At 41.9% G+C, this 27,837-nt stretch overlaps 1 protein-coding gene across 1 annotated transcript; it reads right to left on the reverse strand.

The window, feature by feature from the left end:
• Positions 1–17,793: 17,793 nt before the first annotated feature.
• LOC141607229 (protein FAR1-RELATED SEQUENCE 5-like) lies at positions 17,794–20,333 on the reverse strand. Its single transcript, XM_074426590.1, has 3 exons — positions 20,198–20,333; positions 18,507–18,768; positions 17,794–18,394 (listed from the first exon to the last, which is right to left on the reverse strand). The coding sequence occupies exons 1-3, from the start codon at positions 20,331–20,333 to the stop codon at positions 17,794–17,796; spliced, it is 999 nt and encodes a 332-aa protein (XP_074282691.1).
• Positions 20,334–27,837: the final 7,504 nt, after the last annotated feature.

A 27,837-nucleotide genomic window follows, 5' to 3' on the forward strand; every position in this document is an offset into this window, starting at 1 on the left:
ATCCTAACCGCGCTAGCTCGTCTCCAAGTTACTCAAGACCAAGTGTATGATCGCCTTGACACCATCGAGGGCCGAATATATGCCATGGAAACGAGGATGCCTCCTCGAGAAAGTGAAATAGCCGATGACTTCGTGAATGACTTTAGGGATGAAAACCCTCCCATGGGTATGACTGCAGCTGAGAAACGACTCCAATACTTAGAGGAGCAATTGATGTATCTTAAAGGGGATGACATTTATAGGGAGAATAACCGCAAATATGAGGCCGTGAGTTCCAAGTTGCCAACCAACTTCAACATGACGGATATCCCTGAATTCAAGGGGCATGAAAACCCTTTGAACCATATCCGTGCCTTCAAGGATTACATGTCTATCAAAGGCATTAAACCCGAGATGTTCTTAAGGATCTTTCCTTCATCTCTTGACACCATCCCAAAACAATGGTTCTACTCACTAGATCACAAGAAAATCGTCACTTGGGACGATGCCGCAATCGAGTTCGCTAAACAATATGCGGATAATGCTGAAATCCAGGTCAACATGCACACTTTAGAGGTTCTTACCCAAAAGGACAAAGAAGGTTTCACCGATTTCCTAAGTCGGTGGAGGAAGACTAGTACTCAACTTGTTCAACGTCCGGATGAGGCTACCCTTGTGGAGAAATTCGTGGACAACCTAAAGCCCATCTATGCAAATCATTTGAGGTATCAAAACATCAAGACTTTCAAAGATTTGACCGTACTAGGGAGAAGGATCGAAGATGACATTCGTAAAGGCCTCTTGTCCAAAACGATAGGTCGTAGATATCAAGGCTCAACAAGTCGTTCTTACGGCTCCTTTAGCAAGACTGATGAAGTTAACCTCCTTGAGCCATCTAAGAAGAGTACCCCTCCAAGGAAATTCACAAATCTAGGGGACACGTATTCCAACGCCCTGAAAAGGTTGATAAAGCTAGGCAAACTTCAACCCATAGGCCCTACGCCTGAACCAGAAAAGAAATCCAAGTTCTGGGATGAGAATTCGTACTGCGAATACCATAGAGGTAAGGGACATGATACATAGAAATGCTACAAATTGAAAAATGTACTTCAAGACATGATTGAAGACGGTCGCCTACCAATACCACCTGGAGGTAAGCCTAACAACACTAAGAATCCTCTTGGAGTTCTAGTGATTACAAATGAAGAATCTACCCTAGATTTTTCATATCTCATTTCCCCATTCGAGGATGAAGTTCATGCAATAGATAATGAAGGGAACTACTCTACCATTTCCCCAACCATCATTGATTTCATCGCATGGGCAAAAAGCGTGGATAGGCAAGTCAAAGAACTAGAGAGTGTCGTAGCAACCTTACGTGGCCCCAACGCCACATCTAAAGAATGTGCACCACTAGTTTTCTCTCAAAACACTACAATGCAAGAAGTAGTAGCCATGGTTGATGAACTAGTCGACCAAATTATCCAATTAGAAGCAGAAATCATAAGAATGAGGGAACTTGCCACTATCAATGGAATATGGGCCGACAATGACGAAGATCTGTATCTCACTGAACACTACTTAGTCAAAGTCAGTGAAGAAATAGTCCAGAATTGTGAAGATCAAGATGTAGATCACCTCACTCGTTCAGGGCGCCCATACCAAAATACTCCTCAAAATGGTCCCATAGCAAACGGTCCAACCAATGTAGTGGTACCAAATGATAATGAAGAATGTTCTACCGACCATTTACTAAAGCAACTACAAAAGACAAAGGCTGATCTTTCAGTCTGACAACTAGTGTCAAGCTCATTCCCATATCGCCAAGCTTTGGCCAAACTAAATGTGGCACATAACTCCACACCCGACGACGTGGTCAACTTGGTCTTCCAAGAATCACCAAAGCTAAGTAATCCTATTGCTTTCTCGGATGAGGATTTGCCACCCTTCGGTGCTAGTCATAACTTGGCTCTTTATATCACCGTCATTTACTTAAAGAAGAATGTGCCAATGACCTTGGTAGATGATGGCTCCGCGGTCAATGTCATACCCTTGAAAACGGCGTATAAATTGGGCATGAAAGAATCAGATTGGACTCCTACCAATCAAGGTGTTCGCGCATATGATGGTACACGACGAAAGGTGGTGGGACTTGTCGACCTAACCATAGCCACAGGGCCGATTGAGCGAAAGGTCAATTTTCAAATAGTAGACATTGAGGCATCCTTCAACATACTTCTGGGAAGACCCTTGATTCACGCTTCCAAAGCGATAACATCCACACTCCACCAGAAAATCAAAATCCCACTAAATGATAAGGTGGTGACGATCACTTCGTCGCCCATCAAGGCAATCATCGAAAAGAAGTCAAGCGATCAAGTCCTTGCAGATCCAGTACACGAGCTTGGGGGCTTCCATGTCATAAACGTCATAGAGAGTGAATTGGCACCATTATACTTCGATCCTTACTCTAACCTAGTGGTCAACCACATACTCAAAACCCAGGGATACTTCCCGGGAATGCCTTTGAATCCAATCCGAAGGAGCACCATTTCCCCCTACAAGGAGGGTAATTCACAAAAAATACCCCTTGGATTAGGATACAAACCCACCAAAGAGGAAGTTCTCGAGATGCTCGCTCAATCTCAAAACCGTAAGAATGTGGGAATCCAAATGCAACCCTATCTCCCTACCCTAAATGGATACTTCGTTAGGGAAGGAAGTCAAGAATTCTTTCACGGATTTCCCGAACCTTGGCATTATCTCGAAAGGAAGCTAGCCGAAATCGAGATCTTTCACGATTGCTACTTCATTCCTCCAGAAACGGTTCTTACCGTCAAGACTCGTCAAGCATCTTGCCTAGACGAATAAGACCTGAGTCTACTATTTGGACAAGATCGATTTGTTAGAGCCGCGCAGGACGAGATCATTACTATGATACTTTAAGACGATCACTTCAACCCTACCGCGTTAATCACAGAAATCAACACCAATCAGCAGAAAGGATGGAGAAAATCGATCAAGTGGACAAACAATCAAGCAAGACTCTTCAAGCTCACTACTGGAGAAGGAGAGATGTTCAAAGGAGAACCATAAGACGATGAATTCGAGTCAGAGTCAGAGTCGGAGTCAGAGTCAGAGTCAGAGTCTAGAGAAGTTCCTAGAGAGTCTCCTCTTGTCGTCATTCCCACTCCCCTCGTTTCTCCTAGCCTAGTATCTAATAACAACAGTAGTTCGGGAAATGTCCCAACCGCTGTCCCTTTGCCGCCACTGACCACAGATCAGATGGCTTCTTTGTTTCAACTTTTCTCAAATCTTAATATGAATAAATCAGGTTCTGCTTACTCTTCGTGTTATCTTGAATGCAATTCTGTTTACGATGATGATGAGGATGACCCAGACCCTGACTCAATCGAGATACCTCCCTACATAGCCAAAGAAATACTACAAGAGGGGGAAGGGGGACCCGTGATAGAAGATACTGAACCCATCAACGTAGGAATTGAACTAGAACCCCAAGAACTTAGAATAGGGACAACCCTGAGCCCCACTGAAAGGGCCAATTTCATAGACCTCCTACACGAGTTCAAAGACGTTTTTGCTTGGTCCTACAAAGATATGCCAGGGATCGACAGGGAGATTACGGAGCATAGAATCCCAGTCAAACCAGGGTTCAAACCCGTGAAACAGAAGCTTCGACGAATGAGGACAGAATGGGCTCTCAAGATCAAAGAAGAAGTCGATAAACAGTTCAAAGCCGGGTTCATCAAAGTTTCCGAGTACTCAGACTGGGTAGCTAACATAGTACCCGTACCCAAAAAGGATGGGAGAATTCGTGTTTCTGTTGACTTTAGAGACTTAAACAAAGCAAGCCCTAAGGATGACTTTCCTCTACCACATATCGACATATTAGTGGATAATACAGCGGATCACGCGTTGCTATCCTTCATGGATGGATACGCGGGATATAACCAGATCAAGATGGCCTTAGAGGACATGCATAATTCCGCCTTCGTCACTCAATGGGGGAACCTACTGCTACACGGTCATGCCGTTTGGGTTAATCAACGCTGGAGCTACATACCAACGCACCGCAACTACGCTCTTACACGACATGATGCATAAAGAAGTTAAGGTATACGTAGATGACATGATTGTCAAGTCCAAGGAAAGAGAGGGACGTATTGCGAACCCTCGCAAATTCTTCTCGAGGCTACGGAAGTACAATATGAGGCTCAATCCTCAGAAATGCGCATTCAGAGTGACATCTGGAAAACTCCTGGGATACGTGGTTAGCCAACGAGGAATAGAAATTGACCCTTCAAATATCAAAGCTTTAATCGAAATGCCGCAACCTCAAATAGAGAAAGAAGTTAGGGGATTCCTAGGTAAGGTACAATACATCAGTCGATTCATATCGACTCTCACCATGATCTGCGAACCCATATTCAAGAAGTTAAAGAAAATAGATCACACCATATGGGATGATGATTGTCAGAAGGCTTTCGACCGAATCAAGGAAATACTAGCCAAACCGCCAGTGCTCATGCCACCCCAACGAGATCAACCTCTTGGTTTATATCTCACGGTAACTGAAACGGCCATGGGCGCCATGCTAGCTCAAACCGTAGGAAAAGAAGAAAGAGCCATCTACTACCTTAGTAAGAAGTTCTTGGAGTACGAGTGCAAATACACACCACTCGAGAAGACATGCCTCGCTCTTGTGTGGGCAACGAAGAAGCTACGCCATTACATGCTTAGCTACTCGGTCAAAATATTCTCCAAAGTGGATCCTGTCAAATACCTCTTCGAGAAACCCGTTCTCAATAGACGTCTAGCGAGATGGACTTTGATGCTCTCTGAGCTCGATCTCAAATATGTGCCTTTGAAAGTCATAAAGGGGCGCGCCGTTGCAGAATTCTTCGCAGAGAATCCCATCAATGATACACAAACGACAGACACGTGGTCATTTTCGGACGAGGATATACTCCAAACAGATGTAGACTCCTGGGACCTCTATTTTGATGGAGCATCGAACTTGAGAGGATTTGGAATAGGAGTATTGCTCATTTCTCCTGAAGGCGAGCATACACCAATCTCTGTCAAACTCGACTTCGAGGTGACAAATAACGCTATGAGAATCGGCTTTGTCTCATTGGATTGCAAGCGGCAGTAAGTTTAGGCATCAAGAATCTTCGAGTACATGGGGATTCCTCTTTGATCATTAACCAAGTTACGGGATCTGGGAAAATCCGAAGCGAAAGCTTGGCACCTTATCAAGCCAGAATAGACCAAGTAGCCCAATTCTTCGATCAAGTAACCTACTTATATCTACCTCGAGAAGAAAATCAATTTGCGGATGCTCTTGCAAAACTCGCATCTTTGATTAACATGCCGGATAGTATGGTAAAAATGCCTTTATGCATCGAACGACGATCAGAGCCAGCTTATGTGCACCAAATTACCGATGAAGAGGAAATTACGGAAGAGCCTTGGTTCCAAGCAATCCTAAACTTCAAACTCAACGGCACCTATCCACCAGAAATGGACAAAAGGGGACAACGCGCTATCCGTTTGCTAGCTTCCCAATACGTCCTCATGCAAGGAGAGCTATACAAAAGAACACCTCTTGGTGTAATCCTGCGTTGTCTTGATCATTCACAGGCACGAAAAGTAATGGAAGAAGTCCATGATGGAGAATGTGGCCCTCACATGAGTGGACCTATGATGGCAAAGAAAATCACGCATTTAGGATATTATTGGACCACGATGGAATCTGATTGCATCAAATACGTGAGACATTGCCATAATTGCCAGATCTTCGGGAATGTGCAACATGTCCCTCCTTCATTGCTTTACACCATGACATCTCCCTGGCCATTTTCTGCTTGGGGAATTGACATCGTAGGCAAGATCACTCCAGCCGGAACAGGAGGTCACTGTTTCATCATAGTAGCAATAGATTATTTTACCAAGTGGGTAGAAGCGGCTTCCTACACCAGTCTTACAGCCAAGAACGTGGCAAAGTTTATACAAACCAATATCATCTGTCGATATGGTTGCCCACATGAGATCATCAGTGACAATGGATCACATTTACAAGCTGAGACTGAACAATTGCTAGCCAAGTACAAAATCAAGCATCACCACTACTCGCCATATAGACCACAAACCAATGGCGCGGTAGAGGCAGCAAACAAAAACGTTGTCACAATTCTCAAGAAAATGATTGACAACTATAGAGACTGGCCAAGCAAGATACCCTTTGCCTTATGGGGATACCGTACATCAGTTAGGATGCCCACTGGGGCTACTCCTTTCTATTTGACCTACGGCATGGAAGCCGTATAACCAGTCGAGCTAGAAATACCATCCTTGCGTATTTTACTCGAAAGTCAAATACCCAAAGCCGAGTGGAAAAGGGATAGATATGAAGAACTCATCCTCCTGGATGAACGAAGGTTACGTGCATTACATAATGTGCAGACATATCAGGCGCGTATCAAACGAGCCTTCAACAAAAGGGTTAAGCCAAGGAACATCAAAGAAGGAAATTTGGTCCTCAAATCCATTAGGGCTCTTTTACCTGTCGATCCACGCGGAAAATTCAAACCTAATTGGGCCGGGCCATTCCTAGTCAAGTCCATATTTCCAGGAGGTGCGGTTAGGATCACAGACCTAGACGAGAACGGATTTACCAACCCAACAAACCTTGACCAATTAAAACGTTACTATGCCTAGAATAGGAGCAAAAACGCGCCTCGCGTAACCTCACGTGTCGCTCTTGTGGCACGAAATAAACGGCCCCTGGCCAAGCTAAATCATACTAATGTCATCTTGCTCTTTAATTTTGACAATTTGTCATTCTCATATCATCAAATAAACTAAATTGCATTTTCAGAGTAAGTGAAGCACATGCTTATTTTCTAAAGTTCATTACAAGCTCTTGCTTAGAACAATTATTCTTTTACATATACTCGAACTACGCACAAGGGTTTGATTTCATTTTTTTTGAATACGTAGGCACTCCTTCACGGGATACAACCCACTTAATCGCTTTAAATGTAAATAGAAGGACATTTGCGAATGCATTTGAAATTCGACAAGAATAATGAAAGAAAATCACAACGGTTTCATAACCAATCAACCTCTTTTATTTCATTCATAATAATAGTACGTTACATAATAAAATCATAATAAAAATAAATAGGCTAGGATTCTAAAAACCCACCTTCTTATTACAATAATAATAATAATAAATAATAATAAAAGACATAGGCTATTCTTCCATTTTCCCTTTGCCTTTGTCATTCTTATCATACTTCTTGTCGCGACCTCGAGCCGGAAGCTCCTGCGCCACTTCCGACCTAATCACCAATGGTCTCTCTCGTGGTCTCACTTTGCCATTCTTGCCAACAACCATCTCGACGGCAGGAGAAGTCTTCGGTTTCTTCGAAGGATGAACAACTCGAAACCCGGATTCTTCCTCTCCCTCGGTCAGATGCTTCTCCTTCTCCTTTTCCACCTCGCGAACCTTGTAGTCAACAGGTTCACGCTTCCTCAGTCTCCCGCGTTCCTCCGGAGTAGCAGCTTTCCTCCACCGCATATAGGAATCCGACAGCCATAGAGCACTGACAGAAGAATTCAAGAACCAAATGTTCCTCTGAGCCCACTTGATGGCCCACTCTCTTCGACTCTCCGTAGTAAGCGTCGCGGCAGTCTGCGGGACAGTGTCAAGCTTCGGGATCATCTGCTTCAATCCAACCTACCTCATCAACCTCTCCGGGAAGATGCATATCATAAATTCCAAGCCGGGAATGCGAACAGCTCGGGTAGAATACAGGGAAGATACTCCAGTGACAGATTTGAGGTGCCACCATGGTACAATCCATCTAATTAAAGGGCCATCTTCACTTTTCAACTTGTTTTCCCAGTAGTTGCACACTCGAGTGAAGTCCACCATGTAAAGCCTGGTCCTCATTGCAATCGAGCGAGCATGATAAGAAGGAACATTAGCTGGGGGCTCGATCAATCGAAGACGCTCCATAAGCCAGACCTACCAAAAGCGGGTATTAGAAACAAAAACGAAAAAAAAAAAGAAAAAAACGAAAAGAAGAAAAAAGAAAAACGAAAAACGAAAAAAGGAAAAAAAGAAAAATATTCTTTTACCTGCAAAATAATGGGACTTCCCAAATAAGGTAGGTCACGATTAGCTTTCCTGTTATCCAAGCCCAATAGGATCTCTCCTAAACACAGACAAGTTGGGCTCCTGCGCAGCTCCATTTGCTCAATCAGGCTCAAAAGACGAGGGTCGTCCCTCATTTCCTCATCAACATGCCCTTGAAGGACATATACATGTAATAGGCAGAACCCGAATGCCCTTCGCCTTGAAACATAAGAAACAGTAGGATCAGCCCTATTGATGAAGCGATCGACGAAATCCAACATTCGCACTCCTTTAGAAGTCACGAGACGGTCAACATCAACTCTGGCCAATCCAAGCAAGTCTCTAAACTTGTTCTTATACCCTTGAGAAGTGGAGGGAATAGCAGGCAAATGTTCCGGATCCCAACCACCAATCACAACAATCTCCTCAGGAAATGGGCAAATGTCTCCTCCAGGGATGGCAAATACGTGATAATTCGGATCCCAATAGTCAAGACAAGCATCCAGAAACGGTTTGACTACCTTGATCAACTTCAAGCTCAAAAGTGCTCCAAAATTATAAGCACCCATGTCATACTTCTCCACACTAGAGAACTCATTCGTCCATTCTTTTAGACGAATCTCAAGAGTATTCATGATGTAGGCTTATTTTGGGAGTTTTGTGTAATAAGACGAAGAAAGCCGAAAGAATTATGTGAATAAAACCTCCCTCGACGTCTCTATTTATACTAAAAGTTGTTTCCTAAAATCCGTCAGAACAGGCGCACTAGGGAACAGGCGCAACAAGTGCTGCGCCTCTTCGAAGGGACGCAGCTCTTGCTGCGCCTCTTCCTCAGCTCTTTTTCTGTAATTTCCCGCGTTGGATCTTTCCTAAATTCCTCAACGAATAATTTCCTATTCATACGGGTTATTATTTTGGTAAATACGTCGAGTTACCATATTTCGTGTTTCTTAATTTCACGGGCACGCATCTCGAGACGATATTGACATTTTCGTCATTTTAGCACACTTATACAATTCTTTTTAATTTTCTTGTTTTTGGGGAATCATTTCATCAATTTAATTTAATTTATTATTTTTTACATTTTGGTATTTAATTTCATTATATCATTTTTCGAACTTTACCTCTTTTCCTTTTGGGGAAATCATTTCACTCTCCACTTCAAACTTATATGTTTTTTTTTTTTAGGGGGTAACCCTCCCTAAAGTCCGGTCATTTCCGACCAAATTTTTGAATTTCTGGTCATTTTTTGCATTTTTCCGAGTCATTGTTTTGCGCTAATTTAGGCCATATGTACAAATACATGTTCTATATGATTTCTGTGTAAATTTCGGCAGCATAACGGCGTAAACCGTCATCTACCAAACCTGTTCAAAGCTAACCTGCAGGTACAAACAAAGCAACCCAGCAGCAAAGGCACTCAGGCCGTCATATACACGATCAAAAAGGGATATGTACACCAAACTGGGGGCTCGAGCCCCAAAACCAAATCCAAATGTCCGAAAATGTACAAATGTACAAAAATACAGCCAAAAACAAGAAACAAATAAAGCTAAAAGCCCGAGCCCATAAGAGAATCCACTCGATCGAGTGGTTTAAAACTACTCGATCGAGCAAACTCAAGCTCAAACCACTCGATCGAGTGAAATAACCACTCGATCGAGTAAACACTAAAATGCAACTGTTCGATCGACTAAGGAAAGTACTCGATCGACTTATTAATTGATCTAAAACCACTCGATCGACTAGTAAAGTACTCGATCGAGTGAAATCTAACTTCAGCAGCTCACAATCTCGTTAGTTCAGCTTTGACTTGATTATTTAGCTCCCGAAATGGCTTCACGCATCCCAAGACAGCTATATTTCCGCTCAAAATTCACTCTTCCTCCAAATGCATGCAAACGGACGATAAAAGGCTCGATTTCACTACTTTCTGGTCCATTCCTGCAAATAGGACAAAACAAACCAAAGTAGCATATTCGGGGCATTTCGTAGCATAAAACTACGATAATAGCATAGAAATACGTGCATAAAAGGCCTAAAAAGACTATATAAAAAGCACGTATCAAAGCTACTGCTCGTCGCCGTCTAACTCAGCAACTCTCGCCTCGAGAGCACCAACCTCGGCGTCACGAACCTCGAGCTCCCTCAGCAGGCGAGCCGTCTCCTCTCGGGACTGGGCAAGCTCGCGCTCCCTCTGCAAACGACAAAACTGACTCATGTCAATCATCTCAAGCATAAAGGAAGATTAGAAAACTCAGAAATGAAGTAAACGGAAGGTTCATACCTGACGTCCTCGGCCACCAGCAAGTGCCTCGACGGCAGTAGCCCGCAGCGGGTTGGCTACCCTCCACAAAGCCACGAACCGGGATGGCGCGACCTGCATTTCAAAAGGAAAATGTTTAGCAATTGAGCAAACTCGAGCAAATGTGTTCTTACACGAAATCATATAAATAAGAAGACTCACCCTCGGGATCAGATGCTGCCAATCGTCCAGGCCAGCATCTCTCACCGCCACGTCAAAGTCACGTAGCTCGGAGACCGTCGTCATCCCCGTCGTGTCGCTGTACTCAAGGGTCTCGGGGTACTCTGGGGGCTCGATGCCCACCGCCTAGACCTCTTGCAAAGTCAGATGATTTCGTTAACCGATGATATTTCATCGTATGCTCGAACAATCAAAAATGAAAGAGGGCAAAGCACTTACCACAACCGGCCAGTACGCCAACCTCTCATAGAGGAACGCCGAGTAGTCCTCGCCAGGAAGGAGGAGGGCGTCGCCACCGACGCCAGCCAGGTCAGCCTCCCTCTCAGCCTTAGAAGGCTCCCTAAACATCGTCCGAGGAGGATCGATGGGAACCGTCAAGACATCCCGAGAGCACTGCCGAGCCAAGCGCTCACCCAAGTACCACACAGGACCCATCGACGTCCTCAGCAGTAGCCGACTCGAGCTCTTAGGTCGAAGGACCTCAGCCACGAAAGGAGGAGCGCCAGCGTACTCCTCCCAAGGCCTAGGCACCCACTAGAAAAGCAAACGAAGGGTCATTCTTATGATCAGTTCCAAAAGTAAGAGAAAGAAAACACAGTCGAATGTAAGATAAAATACTCACACCGTCCAGCTGAAGTGCGTTCGCTTCCCGCCGACAAACGTCGTGGAAGGAACGCCGACTCCTCGTGCGGCACATCACCTAATCCCTCACAACGGGATAGGCCTTCTCCACCGGCTCCGTCCTCTTGGGCGCGAGGCCCGGAAAGTAGGAGTACACCCACGCATGTAAATCAAGATAATCAGCAACGATCTTTCGTGATTTGATAAAGAAAAAGAAATGATCTTTCATGAGAAGAAGTGAAGGTTCATACCTCCAACAACAGTCCAGGGCCGACAGCAGCAGGAGAAGTCCCCTTCTCCATCAACTCCGGACGAAACATGGCTCTCATGAAGCGGATGAGGACCGCAAAACCAGCAGTGACCCTGTCCCAACGGCCTAGGGAGCTCAGGTCAGAAAGTAAGGGAAGAAGCTTCGTCGAAAGCCTCTCTCCCTTGTCTCCGAGGTAAATCGAAGACAGAAAAGACCAGAGCCACAAGCGGACTCTCTGCTCTGCAGTGCAGGGAGGAGGAGTCGTCTCCCTCCCCTCGATCACCACCAACGCTGGGGTCTTCCCCGCGAAGTAGTCCCGCACGTAAGAACTAGGCACCAAGCCAGGTACCGCAGCCGCTTTCGGCGCCAAGTTCCAGCCGATCAACCTCCTAGCCTCCACCGAGTCAACCCTCATGGCCATCTCTGGCCACTCCACAGCCTCAGTCCCATACGGCAGACCATAAATCATGCCGTAGTCCTCCAACGTGACCCCCACCTCACCAAAAGGTATGTGAAACGTGGAGGTCGTGTCCCAAAACCGGTCCAAGAACGCTCGGACGAGACTGAGGTTAGCCCGAAGCTTCCTCCTCGCAATATCCATCCAGGCCTGTACCAAGGCGCCAAACGCTCCTCGCTCGATCATGGCTCGCTCCTCAGCCGACAGCCTCTCGTAGCACCCCATCGCCGTCGTGTAGCCCGAGAACGACCTGATACTCCCAGCCTCCTATGTTGATTTGAAACAAAAGCTATCTTTAGCTCAAATGAAGAAGAAAAGGAATGACAAACAGAAATGAAAGAAGATGAATGAACAGTGATGAATCCTATTTACCAAGCTCTTCACCGTCCTGTAGGACAGGTGACCCTCCGCAGCCCAAAGAAGGTGCCTACTGTCCCAAGTCTCAGCCCACGCAGGTGCTCCCCTCAGCTGGCAACCACCTCGTCCAACGTTGGCCCGTCTCGGGGCCTCCTCCTCCTCAGCAGCCTCCTCCTCTAGGACCTCGTCCTCAGCAGCCGTCACCGCAGCGGTGAAAGCCTCCTCCAACGCCTCCTCAAGTGCCTGAGAAGGGTCAAAAACAGTGTCCACGTCCATGGGAGTCCTCCAAGACGTAGAAGCCTCGTCACCTGCAAAATTAAAGTAAATTTAGGCCGCGTCAAGTGACGACAAGCCTTGATTAGGGGATTTTCGAGTTTTCGGAGCTCCGAAATCGCTCTTTTCTCGCCATCTTTGGCAATTTTCAAACAAACCCCGTCCGCTCATGTGGTAATTTGGGTCAAGTTAAGCCTAAGTTGAAGCCTAGTCATGGTTTCGAGTCGAAATTTCGGCAGCATTTCGTTATAACGGCGATTATGCCCTAGAAAAGTGTCCTGAAAAAGCCGTCACAAACCAAAATTCCGTGATGGTAGGAAGTTTACCCATCATACAAGGATTCCAAATATCAAGTTTCGTCACAAATGGGCAATCCTAAGGCTATTTTCGAAGCAATTTACGGTTTAGCTGTGAAACCGTCTCAATTTCACTCAAATGCTCAAAACTCAACGAAAATTTGAAACAAATACATGGTTATGATCCTTATATTACCAATTAGCCATTCAAAAAGTCAATTTGGCAAGGCAGAATCATTTGGGGGAAAAGCCCCAAATTTTCGACTAATTAGGGTCGAAAACCCTAATTTTGTCGGTCTCATTTGATCAAATACGGAAGATAAATGCAAGATTGATATACATACCTCGATTAGTCATGGCAAATGCAAGCTTTTGGACCAAATTTTGACGTAAATTGTTGGAATTTGAGAGAGTAATTGAGATTTTATGTTTTGAATAAATGAAATGAAACCCTCTGTTTCATCGGGTTTTTATGCAAAATTGCCACGCCCAGGAAAAGACGCAGCAGGTGCTGTGCCTCTTCCAAGGGACGCAGCTCTTGCTGCGCCTCTTCCTCAGCTTCCCTTCATACGGATTTTCAAAAATTCGTTATGAGTTCGTTATTTTCGTGGGCCCATCTTTGGTGCGCCTTTTCCTTGATGCTATATCGCGTATTTGGTCCGTTTGACGTATATTCTTCACCCGGATCCACATCTTCCAAGCCAACATCAAATTATCGCCTTATTTTTTTTATCCAAGACCTAGCTTGTTACAACGAGCATCCCTCTTTGACAGGTGTTTCGACACGCCTTTATTCCGTTCCCCCAGCGAGAGTACACGGATAGACTTTCCCTCTCGAGACATGGAGATCAGTTCCCGATTAAGTTCCCCAACGAGAATTCACGACCGACAGTCACTTTCCTCTCGAGACATGGAGATCAACATCGACCCCAAATTCTTCTGAAGTTTGTTTGAAGCTGAACACAAGCAGATTTCTCCCAGCGGTTCCAGACTGTGTCCTGCTGTCTTCTCCCAATATCGCGTTTTGTTTTCCCTAGAGTTTCAAAGAATTTCAGGTATGGTCTCTTCTTATGGCTGGCGAGCCTCCTTACATAGTCTAATGGACTTTAAACGACCCTCCCCGATAGTCGACAGACTCTAAAATGTTCCCGACGACAGGTCCTTGGCTCAGACCCCTTGATCCGCCTTGCGTCGCCATAGTCGTTAGGTTGTAATCTTCGATTGACCTGATGGCTATACTTTGACTTTCGCCTTGTCCAAGCCTCAGTCAAAGTGGGGGCTCTGTATACACCTCATTTCTGCACCTCCCGCAAACCACCCGGTGATGATTGGGCCGCATGTTTGGTACGCGGAACGATTTGTGACAATTCGTAAGTTTATCGTCAAGTGATCGCTCAAACATTATGTCTACCTCTTAAATGTCATCTGCGTGCCAATACGGTCGTTTTGGCAGTAATTAGAGTACATTTGGAGTCCGGGCCTAAAACCGTCTTCATTTTCTGACAACCATTAAAATGCCGAGTCGGAATGTTCTTGAATGTTCCGGATGTTTCTATTCCATATTTTATAAATCTTTCCTAAATCTTTTAATCTTTGGTAAACAATTTCCCGTAATATTCACACAAAATATTAAGGAAAACCAAATTATTTCGTTATTCCATAAATTAAACACGGAAATCTTTCTTCCGCAGGAGGAAACCACTTAGGAATAGACGCAGCAGGTGCTGTGCCTCTTCCAAGGGACGCAGTTCCTGCTGCACCTCTTCCCAAGTCCTTTTCTGCGTATTTTTCGTATCTTTTTCATATCTTTTCGAGATTCACTTCCAAAGTCTCTCCGAAAACCCTACTTCCTCCACGTGATTAGTATAAATAGAGACCTTCGGTCTCACATATTTCTCACGCGAGTGTCCGCCCTTATCTTCCCCCTTTGCATTCTAGACCACGTTATTACTTTTTGGCGTCTACGTGCTTGAACATTCGACCACGTAAGCTCTGATCCTTCTGAGTACCAGCCTCGTTTTGCATGACCGACCAATTTGACCAACTCCACATCAATCAACTTTAATCAATCTGTTTTAATTCCTCTTACGAGGGCACTTTCGTCTACATTCGAGTCGAGCATCACTAAACGTATACTTAGTTTATCTCATTTCGCCAAACATGTAAGTCTGAGGGTGTAAATCTCTCTTTTATTTATTATTTATTATTGTTTATTTATTGTAATCATATTGTAAGATTTATGTCGAAAATACAATTAAAACCGATTTGTAAAACCCTTTGTTTAAAACCCTTTTTACGGATTATCAGAGGACAACCGTCGAGAAAGGACGCAGCAACTGTTGCGCCTCGTCGAAGGGACACAGTACTTGCTGCGCCTCTTCGTGAGGCTGCCGCAGTTCCTGCTTCCTTTCTTCTTCCTTCGTCCTCTGTTAATATTGTCTCTTGTTTTCTTTCGTCTTTTCTTATTTAAATATGATAATATTAACATGTAAATAGTTCATCATTAATAATTCATTCATCATAAATCCCGACTTAAATCCCTTATAATTCATATTTGCGGGTTTTCATCATTAAAGTCAATCCGGATTTTAGAGATTCGATTCATCCATATTGAGTTTCTGGACTTCATTCTTTGATATATTCCCATATGTTATTTATCGTCACCATCGTTAATTCGTCATTAGTAACTTGTTTAGATTAATTAATTTTGTTTAGTTTTTTAATTTGTAAATAATCTTATTAATCTTGTAATAATTCGTATTATTCGTTTTCATCCATGTTTTATTGCTCTTATGACCATTAATCACATGTAAATAATCTATTAATCACTTTCATCCGAGTAAATAATACTAATCAATCATTAAATTCACCAACGAATGTTAACGGCTTCCAATTCCGGCTTCACAGCCAGTACTGAGCCAAGAAACGGACGCAGCAACTGCTGCGCCTCTTCCAAGGGACGCAGCTCTGCTGCGCCTGTTCCTGGTGGTCTTATGACGACAAATTCCCGTATTATGTTGTTAGTTTCTATAGGTCAACATTGAATACATGTTCACATATTTCGCCATTATGTTAGCACGTAAAAGATGATCACAACTTATTTAGTGGTGGTCAGGAGGCCATCAAACGACCTATATTATGCAATGAAAGATGAATGTCCTATGAAATATTTTACACATTAGATTACATATTCTGTGAACATATTTTTCTATTATGTTATCAATTTATATATGGTGACATTTTGGGGAGGAAGAACTTAGATTAATGATTGATTGTCTTCTGTGATTTAAGGGAAATTCAACTTTGGATATAATGACAAATGAAATCCAAGTTTGGGTATAATGCTGAACATGTTCACATATATAGACATTATATTACCACTTAAAAGATGCTGCCAAATTGTGCGATGATGGTCATGTAATGACCTATATTTAACAGTTCATTAAAGTACATGTCCATCATTCTTAAAACATAATTTCAAAATGACAAATAAGAGACCACATGATTATTAAGCGCGCATAATTGTTACATTTAGCGGTGGTGCGATGTCGCTTGCACAAGGTCAAAATGTTACCATATCCTAATACGTTGACAGGAGCCTCTGAATTGGCGTGTAGGAATCGCCATTCATCGGTCCGTTTTCATTAGATTTATTCGATTTCTTCTTGTTACCGAGAGACCGTTTCTTCTTTTGGCTCCTGCCTTTCGTCGTACATCGGACGGGATCTAGAATTGCATGCCCTTCGCTTGTTTGAGTGTTCTGGTCAGCATCCATTGCAAGCTTTTGAAGTAGAGAGATTACTTCATCATTGGTCGTAGCACAGAAGTTCTCGACAATCTTGCTTCCCGGATATTCTGGCTCTTCGTTATCAGATTGTTGACATTTGTAAGCATTGAACGTCGCCAATTTATGGCCTCGTTTGCCGCACTTCGGCGCATGTCTGATGGGAGTAAACGGTTCCAAACCTTAGTGTGGAGGACGCGTATGATGTGACTGCATAACATGCCCATCACTTGATACTTCCGGCAAGTGCAGTCAGTTAGATGGTTCACACAATCATGAGTCACGCGATGGGATGATCCCTCATTGCCACCAGTGTGCACCCTATACACTAAAGTCGAGTCTTCGGATTGGACAATAGCTGCCCGGGTACCCATGGCAAGTCCAAACTCTATCTCAAACACACGAAACAGATGCAAAGTGTACATCTGTGACGCATGTTGTAAGAGGTACACTAGGGGGAACACGAAGGTCGGGGTCACTCTAATACAGTTGAATTCCTTGCGCTCCTCCTCTTCTCTCCATCTCCGGTTAGTCGTTTCAAATATACCAAAGAATTCGGTAACTGAAGTTGTTTTTGAGGCTTGGATACCCATTGCATGGTTTGTACTCTCACTCCTTTGGGAAGAAAGAATACCCGCTGAAAAGTGAAGATTATTGAGTGCGGTGCACTATTTTGTTCGTAGGTTGTACAGTCGATTGAACCATGGGTGGTTGTCGAGGCCATAATCTGTCGTCATAGTTCGCCATGTCGCTTCAAATTCAGTTTCATTAAAGCACCCGTTTAGGCATTTGTTGAACATATTCTGGAATGGCCTATCATGCTTTAAAGATCCAAAGTGAGAGATGGCATTTTATTGGATATGCCATTGGCATAGCCTGTGTCTGCTTTGTGGGTATACCTGCTCAGGACAGAAGACAATGTTACCATATCGAGGTTAGATGCATGTTCACAACTACATAATTGATTTTAATGTATATATAAGTTCTTCATGTGGTGACATATTATAAGTATCTATCAACAAATTCATCAGTATTATATGACATCATATATTGGATTATTGTTGACATTTGAATGACTAATCATGTCAAAAAAAAATGATAACATATAGTGACATATTAGAAATTTAACAATTGTGATCAGAAAATACCACTTCAACAGCATTTGTCATTGCCTTGTCTTGGTCAGTGAAGATGGATACAGGACGAAGGTCATCACCCATAGCTTCATTAAACACGTTGAACAACCATTGGAATGATTCTTCTTTCTCCTCCGATAGAAAAGCGCACCCAAACATGACATTGGACCAGTGGTTATTTATACCAACAAACGCACCGCATATAAGATTGTACCTGTTGGTGCGGTACGTTGTGTCGAATATTAGTACATCATGATACAATCGATAGTCCTCCCTCATCATCGAGTCACACCAGAAAAGATGACATAGTCTCCCTTCTTCATTGAATTGCACACGGATGAAGAACCCCGAATCCTCAGATTGTCTTCTAGTCAGAAGATTAATAAGTGTGGCTGTATCACCACCCTCAATCGATTTGATCTTCAACCTATGTACAAAATTGATATGATCTCTCTTCGAGTGTCCAACAAATACATCACTGCCCGCTGCAGCAGCTGCCACCTTGTACTGAACAGAGGGGGCGACGAATGCTTCTGTCATGGCCTTTATAGTCTCTGCCTCGGCATCGCTTATTCTCCGATCGGTGATGCTGTTGCCATTGCGTGGGAGTTAAAGCATGGTTGTGTTCAGTGATATGTTGCAGTACCTCCCACTGCCCATCCTCGTTTACTTGCAACCTCAGCCCAGCTTTGCATTCGCACCGAGTGATTGCAGCGTTCCTCAGATGGTTAGTGGCTACGTGGGGTAAACCATTCAGACCTAGCCTACTGTCATTCCCATGTTTTCCTTCACTTGAGCATACAAAGTATCTCTCGACTTCGGGTGTGCCAGGTCCGTTTGCTCTGCGAGAAGTTGCTTTTCTAATGCTGAAACCAACCGCCTGTGAGTGTTTACGGTACATCTCGTAGATCTCTTCCCATTTTTCTGCTGTCGTTCCCAATAGTAATTTCGAATAATCAGTACCTGTACAAGTTAAAAGGGTCACATTAGAACAAAAAGTATGGCCATTAATAAGATATAAAGCAACATGTGCATTTTAAAATATCTTACTTACTCTATTTTACAGGGCGACATTTGTCCTAAAAGTATAGACCTTTATGAGGGATACGACAACATGTATATATACGACTGAAATAATCTATTTGACAGGGTCACATTACAACAAGAAGTATGGACATTAATAAGATATAAAACAACATGTACATTTTCCATTATCTTACTTACTCTAGTTAACAGGGTGACATTCGTCCTAAAAGTATAGACCTTTTTAAGATATACAAATACATGAACATATCTAACTGCAATCATCTAGTTGTCAGGGTCACATTAGGACAAAAAGAATGGACATTAATAAGATATAAAACAACATGTACATTGGACATTATCTTACTTACTCTAGTTAACAGGTGACATTCGTCCTAAAAGTATAGACCTTTTTAAGATATACAAATACATGAACATATCCAACTGCAATCATCTAGTTGCCAGGGTCACATTAGGACAAAAAGAATGGACATTAATAAGATATAAAACAACATGTACATTGGACATTATCTTACTTACTCTAGTTAACAGGGTGACATTCGTCCTAAAAGTATAGACATTTTTAAGATATACAAATACATGAACATATCTAACTGCAATCATCTAGTTGTCAGGGTCACATTAGGACAAAAAGAATGGACATTAATAAGATATAAAACAACATGTACATTGGACATTATCTTACTTACTCTAGTTAACAGGGTGACATTCGTCCTAAAAGTATAGACCTTTTTAAGATATACAAATACATGAACATATCCAACTGCAATCATCTAGTTGCCAGGGTCACATTAGGACAAAAAGAATGGACATTAATAAGATATAAAACAACATGTACATTGGACATTATCTTACTTACTCTAGTTAACAGGGTCACATTTGTCCTAAAAGTATAGACCTTTGTGAGAAATATAACATGTACATATACAAGAACATATGTTTTGTAATGATATGTTGTACTGCAATTTTGACGTGCTGACATTAGCTGGCAAAGTGTAGACAATAAATACTTTATACAATAACATGTACCTTTAGTTACTGCCTTTTTATAATTTGTGACTCGAATAGTTTAGAAGGTGACATTCACACCAAAGATATACACATTTAATTTACACACGTTCTCATCTTCAAACATGTATGCTACGATGAAAGTCCTATACACCAATATTCAAGGAAACATTCATCACAGTTCATGTTCCATGCGAAGAGAGTAAAATATGATTTTATTAAGAACATTCAACATAACCGTGTTTAGAAGTCGAAAATTTTATTATTGGATTTGCCCTAATAATTATAATGATAATAAGCTATAAGTTCTCAACAGCATAAACATCGTAATTATACATACTTTTACTATTATCCGTTAACTCTTGATGAATTATGACATCATCGTCATCTTCGTCTTCCATTGTACCGTCACTTAGGGCTCCGTCGATTAGGGCTAAATCGATTAGAGCACCGTCAAGTATGCATCTGTCGACCATTTCTTTTTTTTTCCCGCACAAAATTATAGATATTAATACTATAAATTGAGAACAATTTGTAAGATGGATATTAGATTTTGGAAAATTGAGAGGGAAGAAATGGAATTTTCAATCTCATGCAAGGATGAAAGAAAGCAAGAGCAGAAATGAAGCAAGATGAAGGACGGAGGGCATTAAATGGTGGCGTGTTTATTGCCAATTATTAGAATTAAATATGTGGGTTTAGTACTATTAGATGCACAAAAATCTCAATTGTACATCACTCTCATTAATGCATGCAGGGAAATTGTCGGCTCCATGTTTAGCTGACCCGGTAGCAAATGGGATGTATTTGACCCGTCGCAAGCTTGCGACGGGTAGTTCCGTCGCAAATGAGAATTTGTGTTAAATTTGACTGAAATATTTTGAGTAAAAGAAACTTTTTTATTTTGTGCTAAAAATATCTTCCGAATTAGTTAGGAAGTTGCCTTGAAAAAGAAGTCAAAATATATTGTGAAATATTTTATTCTAAGATTTTATTTAAAAATATTTTCTTGCCTAAAATATAGAAGTGTTATGCAAACTTTCTCCTATAAATCAGAAGCATAAGTTCAGTTTTAGGGCCACCAAAATCATTAAGGATCCTCTGTCCCACTTTTATGTCCCATTGTGTTTGCCACTCCACTCACCTTTTGACACACATTACTTGTTGCAAAATAGAATATTGCAATAATTATACGCAATTGCTAAATCCCGCACATTATTTTACTCAATCCCGCACATATTGCCATAATCTTCCATAATTGCCCTTCATCTTAAAAAAAAATTAAAAAACTGTTCTACCTTCTCTCTAAACCTAATTAATCAGTTAATCGTTCGACATGGAATGTAATTCGCATATTATTAACACGTAATCTCGCCGTTTTACCAACAATTTTATTATGCCCCATCTTTTAATCGATTTAGTTGATGTTTTTTTGATTAAAAATGGGGATTTTTTACAATTAGGGTTTTGATTGAGTTGGGTTGTTGAAGGGATGGTTTGTGGGGTCGTCGGTCTGGACTAGGGTGGTCGGAGGGAGAGCGTCGAGTGATGGTTGTAGTGGTAGTGTACTAGTGATGCTGTGGTTGCTGCAGGTTGTAGGTGCGGGAAGGGGGTCGTCGGCGCGGGGAGAGAAGCAGGGATGGCTGGTCGGCGCGGGGAGAGAAGCATGGATGACTGGTCGGCGCTAGGCGGTGAGGAGCGGTGGTCGACGGCGCTGGGATGGTGGTGGGGAAAGGTTGTCAGGGGTTGGGGATGGGGGATTTGTACGTTTATTGCTTTTTTTTTTCACTCTCTTATTTCTCCTCCTTGTTTCTCCGTTGGTAAGTTGAGAAATGAGAGGGGCACATTCGGAATAAAGGGCAAAAATGTGCGGGATTAAGTAAATTGTTGTGCGGGATTTAGCAAGTCCCTAATTATATTAATTTGTTGATGTGTTAGAAGGTGATTGGAGTGACACACACATTAGGACATTGGAACACCAAATAGGACAGAGGATCCCCACTCCACCGAAATATGGTGCTTTAAAATCGTCATTTTGCAAATTGTTTTGAACTATGAGTTTTTAATCATCTTTTTAGCAAAATCATTAAGTCGTGACATTTGAACAATTTGAGTGCTTAAGTTCTCATATTCATAAGTATATTTTGTTCTACATTGTTCTAAGTTGTGAACCATATAAGTAGATAAAAAGAGTTGTGATTTTCAATTTGTGAGAGAGTGCTTTTGGGGTACGGGTTGTACTCGAGTCGCACGATCGGGTTGGACGTGGGATTTTCTTTGTAATCGGGTTTGGTTATAAAGGAAATAATAATAAGAGAGATAGTGGACATAGACCTTTAGAGAGTAGGTCGAACCACTTAAAAAGTTCTTGTGTTCTCGTTCTTTCATTGCTTTTCATTTCCTTATTTTCTTTATCTTTTATTCATGATTGCATTCGAATCGAGTACAGCAGATTATCTTCGATTAAACAATCATCAGAACTGTTCAAACTGCATGTGTACTAATTAATTACGAATTAAAATAAGTGTGTTAATTTAAAGTTTAAAAAGGGTACTGAATACACCCCCTCCCCCTTTTAAGTACCGGATCCATAAACTCAACGATAAGCCTACTTTAGCTAAAACCCGAATACCATAAGCAAGTAATTGATCAAGCATATGGACATTGTGTGACACAGTCACACAACCTTTGCAATCCTAGGTGGAGCAACTCAATTCACTGCAACCTTATGGTAAGAACCATGCCTATGTGTCACGGTCCGGAACTTTGAGCCGGAACGTGGCGCGCACCCTTGTCTATCACACGACAACAATGCAAGCGAGAGCGTCAAGCACTAGTGAGGGATCACTAGTGCATTCGTAATCGGTCTCGGTTGGCGTGTATCGGGAATCCTAGTCACGATTATCAAAGTCCGGCACACGGAAGCAATAAAATTAAGCAATACGATTATTGAAAGCAAGAGACAAGCAATATCAAGCTTAAAGATGAGAAGCAGTTTTGATTGACTAGCACCTCTCATAGAGGCAGATTTGATAGTTTGAGTCCTGTAGCAGGATACATTGATTGTGCAGAAAAGCGATACGTTTTGTAAACACCTAATAACGTATCTTAAACTAAAAACAGGACTCCAAGATTCGACACGCAAGAAGTAGTCTTGGAGTACTAAATGAAACTAAAAACAGAAATGAAAATACATGAGTACAAATAAGAAATCGAAGGGCTCGAAGTTAAATGACCGCGCGCACAATTATCAGGGATTATGCGGCTAAAAGTGCGGCTCCTTACATTATGGAATGAAGGGTCACATTGGTCTAGTAGAGGTTGCAACATGGGCGATTCAACATAATGGGACTTGATCGGGGCTAGTTAAGCTTATCGGGTTGAGCACATAAAACTTGATTCCAAGCAATAAAAACTTTATTTCATCATGTTAGTTCTCAACATCATCTAAAATATTCAAATCTTCAACTATAACACCCTGGCCCAAACCGGGTCGAGAGCGGTTACTTATGATAGCTCTTCAACTATAACACCCTGGCCCAAACCGGGTCGGGAGTGGTTACTTATGATAGCTCACTAGGCTGTGTACATGGCCATAGATCAACACGGATCCTTTATAGCGTATTTTGTCTTCACTCATGCGCATCCCGGGAACCTTCCCAGGAGGTCACCCATCCTAAGACTACTTCCAACCAATCACGCTTAACTGTGAAGTTCTTTTGCATGGATGACCATAAAAGAAAGTGCACTTTGTTGATAAAATATAAATGACCAAAATTTAATCTAACCTCTTGAAAATACCCAAATTATTAAGGTTTTTTTAAAAGAAAAAGTTAAAAACTATCAATTTTTTCTAAAGACCATATTGAAAAACAAATCGTTATATTGGGTTGAAACAGAAAACATTTACTTCGTAGCATTTTGGTGTACATGTAAGATCGATGATGTGACGAGGTTAAAGTCGACATTTCACATGTCTACTTTGAGTTAAAGTCGAAACCAAATTGAATGACCCGTTTTCCAGGTCTATATTCAATGATTTGACGAGGTTAACCAGCTAAAGTCGACATTTCGCGCATGTGTCATGACTACTTTGAGTTAAAGTCGCTATCGACATGACGACTTTGGAATAGAGGCAAGCGACAAGTACATTCATAAAAAAACGTATATAATTATAGAACATCCTTTTCAAAGAGACTTGCAAAATAGACGTTCTTACGGTAACTTAATGCCTGAACATAATCGGAAGCAAGAACAAGAACGCGGTAACGTGGTATGAGTTGTCAACTTGTCTTCTACAAAACTTGACTAGTTCCAAAACTCCCTCACTATAATCCTATATAAACCCAATCAACCTTCATATATTTCATCAACAAAAACATTTATTACTTCTCTATCTTTTCTAGCATTCCTCTTACAATAATACAGCCACCAATCCCACTAATTTCAATTCTAAACAACAATGGCCAGACTAGTAATCGCTGCCCTTTTCGCCATCCTCGCTGTCGTCGCCGTTGCTCAGTCTCCCGCTTCCGCACCTGCTGCCTCGCCATCATCCTCAGTAACTAAACCACCCACTGCCGCCGCAACTCCTCCCACTGCTGTTGTCACTCCCGCTGCGTCTCCGATGGCCACTCCACCTACCGCCGCTGTCACCCCCACCGCTTCCGAAGGTCCTGCTGCCGTGGCTGATGGACTCACTCCCTCTTCCACCCCTGCTGCCGCACCTTCAAACGGTGCCGTTTCATTGAACAGAGTCGCTGTTGCTGGTGGATCTTTCGTGGCTGTTGCTTTGGTTTCTGTTTTCATGTTCTAGATCCACATTTCTTCAGCTCAATTTTTTTTATTTGAATTTGATTAAATTTATTCATTTTATTTTCGCCTACATTTGAAGGCGGTCTATTCTATTTGTAATCGGCAGTTGGATTTTGAAGAGTTCGCTTCACGGCTACCTTTCTATTTCTTGTTACGGAGTTCTTTGTTAATATAATTATTATCGTTATTGGTTTATTCACCGTCTCATTAGATTTTTTAAAAACTTACTCGAATGTACCAGAGTATTTGCAGAGTTGGGTCCAAATTCCACTTGCTAATGTTCGTTTGAGTTTTATTTACATGCCAAGGCTTTCGGGTACTTTCTTTGCTTTGCTACCTGCAATAATAACCCGATTTTTGGACTAATTTTACGAGCTACCGCAGTGGTCACAAACATAAAAAAGTGTGACGGCTAACAAGTCGCAAAAAAATATGTGACGAGCCGCGACTATTTGTTTGTCGCATTTTTGAGTCGGGTTGAGCCAAAATAATTGCTTGCCCGACACAGTAAAAAGGCGTCATTGCCTTTGTCAACAAGTTTTTTTGTGACGGACTTCAACGCTTATTCTAGTATTCCATTGCACATCTTTGCACGTCCGATTTTGTTATAAAGCCCGTTGCAATTATAAAAAAGCGATGAATTTTTCCGCCGTCACAATTGTACCTTACTCGACAAAGGACATGTTGCAATTATAAAAAGGTGATGAATTTTTCCGCCGTCACAATTGTACCTTACTCGACAAAGGGCATTCACATATGCTTGTTCAACGTGTTGACTCTTTTTACTTCATCTTATGCTTCAGAGGTGATAGTCACACTGTCTGTTGCTTTTAGTTCATTTTTTAGGTTGAAGTTTTCTTGTGCAATTTCTTCAATTTCGTCTTGCATGACATCAAGCTTATCATTTTGTGAACGACACTTATCAAAGAGTTTGTCGAGAAGCTTACATACTTTTTCTTTGGAGTAAGATCTAACCTTGGCTTTTAGATGTTTTACCTCATTGTCGGAGTCCGAGTCGGAATCATCGGGGTGAGCCATAAGACATCTAAGATGTTCAATTTTAGAAGTTTTTGAGACTTTGTCCTTGAGATGACTAGTAAGACACATTTTAGCCTCTAGTTCATCCTCGATGTTTTCATCGTCCTCGGAGTCGGAAATTCCCCAAATGGCGGACATGACCTTGTTCTTGTAATCTTTCTTAGCCTTATCTCGCTTATCTTTAGACTTGATTTCATCCCACTTAGGACATTCTTTAATTTGATGTGATTTGTCACCACACTTAAAGCATCCTATGGTGGTAGAAGGTTTTCTTTTTGGAAAGCGTTTTTTCGTGTAATTATTGTTGAACTTTTTATGTCCTTGGCCATTCACCATTCCAACTAAGTTCCTAGAGAACAAAGCGAACTCATCTTCCTCTTCATCCTCATCATCAATTGAAGAGGATGTTAGAGCAAGACTCTTTCCCCTTGAGGATTCACTAGAGTGCTTATCGAGATTGAACTCGTGAGCCATTAGCGATCCCATTAGTTCATGAAGAGAAAGAATGGACAAGTCTTTGGTTTCCTCTATGGCGGTCACCTTAGGTTGCCACTTGGTGGTAAGACTACGAAGAATTTTTCGAATGGTGTCCTCAGACTCGAAACTTCTTCCTAGACTTTTTAGTCATTAATAATGCACGAAAGGCGAGATGAAAAACTATTTATGGATTCGTCTTTTGACATATGAAACATCTCATATTGTTGCAAGAGAAGGTCAATACGGTGTTTTCTAACTTGAGACCTCCCTTCATAGGCAAGAACAAGGGAATCCCAAATTAATTTAGCCGTAGGACATCCGGAAATTCGACTCACATCGGCCTCTCCAACACATCGTTGAAGAATCGGCATTGCTTTCGAGTTATTTTCGGCCAATTTAAAATCATTTTCATTGTAATCTTTTTCGGCCTTGATTTTAGTAGAACCCGTAATAATGTCGGTTTCCTCAATAATAAGAGGTCCGTCCTCAATGATTTTCCAACATTGATAATCGATACTTTTGATATAGTGCTCCATTTTGAGCTTCCACCACCCAAAATTCTCACCGGTAAAGACCGGGATCTTGGAGTGTTTTGTAGAATCCATATCCCAAGAATCAAACTCTAAGGCGGTTAGCCTCGATCAAGAGCACGAGGCTCTGATACCAATTGAAGAGTTATGGATTCTAAGTACCTAAGAGGGGGAGGGGTGAATTAGGTACTATTTAAAAAATTTCAACTTAAATCTTTATTGTTTAAAGATAAGTCGATGAACAATGTGAAGAGCAAGTGGATACATCAATTAAATGAAGAGATTAAGTGTGTATCACGGAAGCTCGAGGAAACAATTGATGTCTGTAAGTGACAGTGGTTCTGACTGTTACTCGTTGGTCTTAGTTTATGAAGTAAAAACAGAAGACCAGGGGTGACAGTATTCAGGACTGTTACTAACAAAATCGTAAAATGAAAGCAAGTAAGTAAGTTGCAGCGGAAATAAAAGCGAAGAGAAGAACAACACAACGATTTTGAATTGGTTCGGCCGACACTCTAAAGGCCTACGTCCAATCTTCTTTTATTGATCAGTGAAGTAATCTACTCCGACTACTTTAAAACACTAACAACAAAAGGACCAACAACCTACTCCGGTTGCGACACGAGTTCTAAGACTACTCCATCTATGAACTCTACACTCTAACTAGAATGTTTACAAACCAAGTTTCCTTAGACTGATTCTTTGAAAAGAATTGAGAAGGACAACTTATTGTTACAAACGTTTCTAGATGAGAGAGTACAATACTTTGAAGTAACAGTGATTTCGACTGACACACTTGAAGACTTAGAAGATTTTTGCAAATGAAAAGTTTTGAGTTCTAAAAACTGATTTTGCAAAATACTTTGTTTTCTAGGATTAAAGTCTTACTTTCAAAGTGAAGAGAAGAGTTCCTTTTATAGAGGAAGCACGCAAGAGGAGGCAAGCTAGGGTTTGTGAGTCAAAGCATTTGAAAAGAAACAAAGACTTAAACTTTCCCATGTTTGCACCAAAAGAGCTACCTTCTAAGAAGAGAAAAGAGGAAAAGATGATTTGTAATTTTCCTTAAGAGGTTTTGGCTTTTTCATAAACAAAGAGAGAAGACATTCACAACAAAACAAAT

The sequence above is a fragment of the Silene latifolia genome, chromosome 10 (assembly GCF_048544455.1).
Source record: "Silene latifolia isolate original U9 population chromosome 10, ASM4854445v1, whole genome shotgun sequence".
Lineage (NCBI taxonomy): Eukaryota > Viridiplantae > Streptophyta > Magnoliopsida > Caryophyllales > Caryophyllaceae > Silene > Silene latifolia.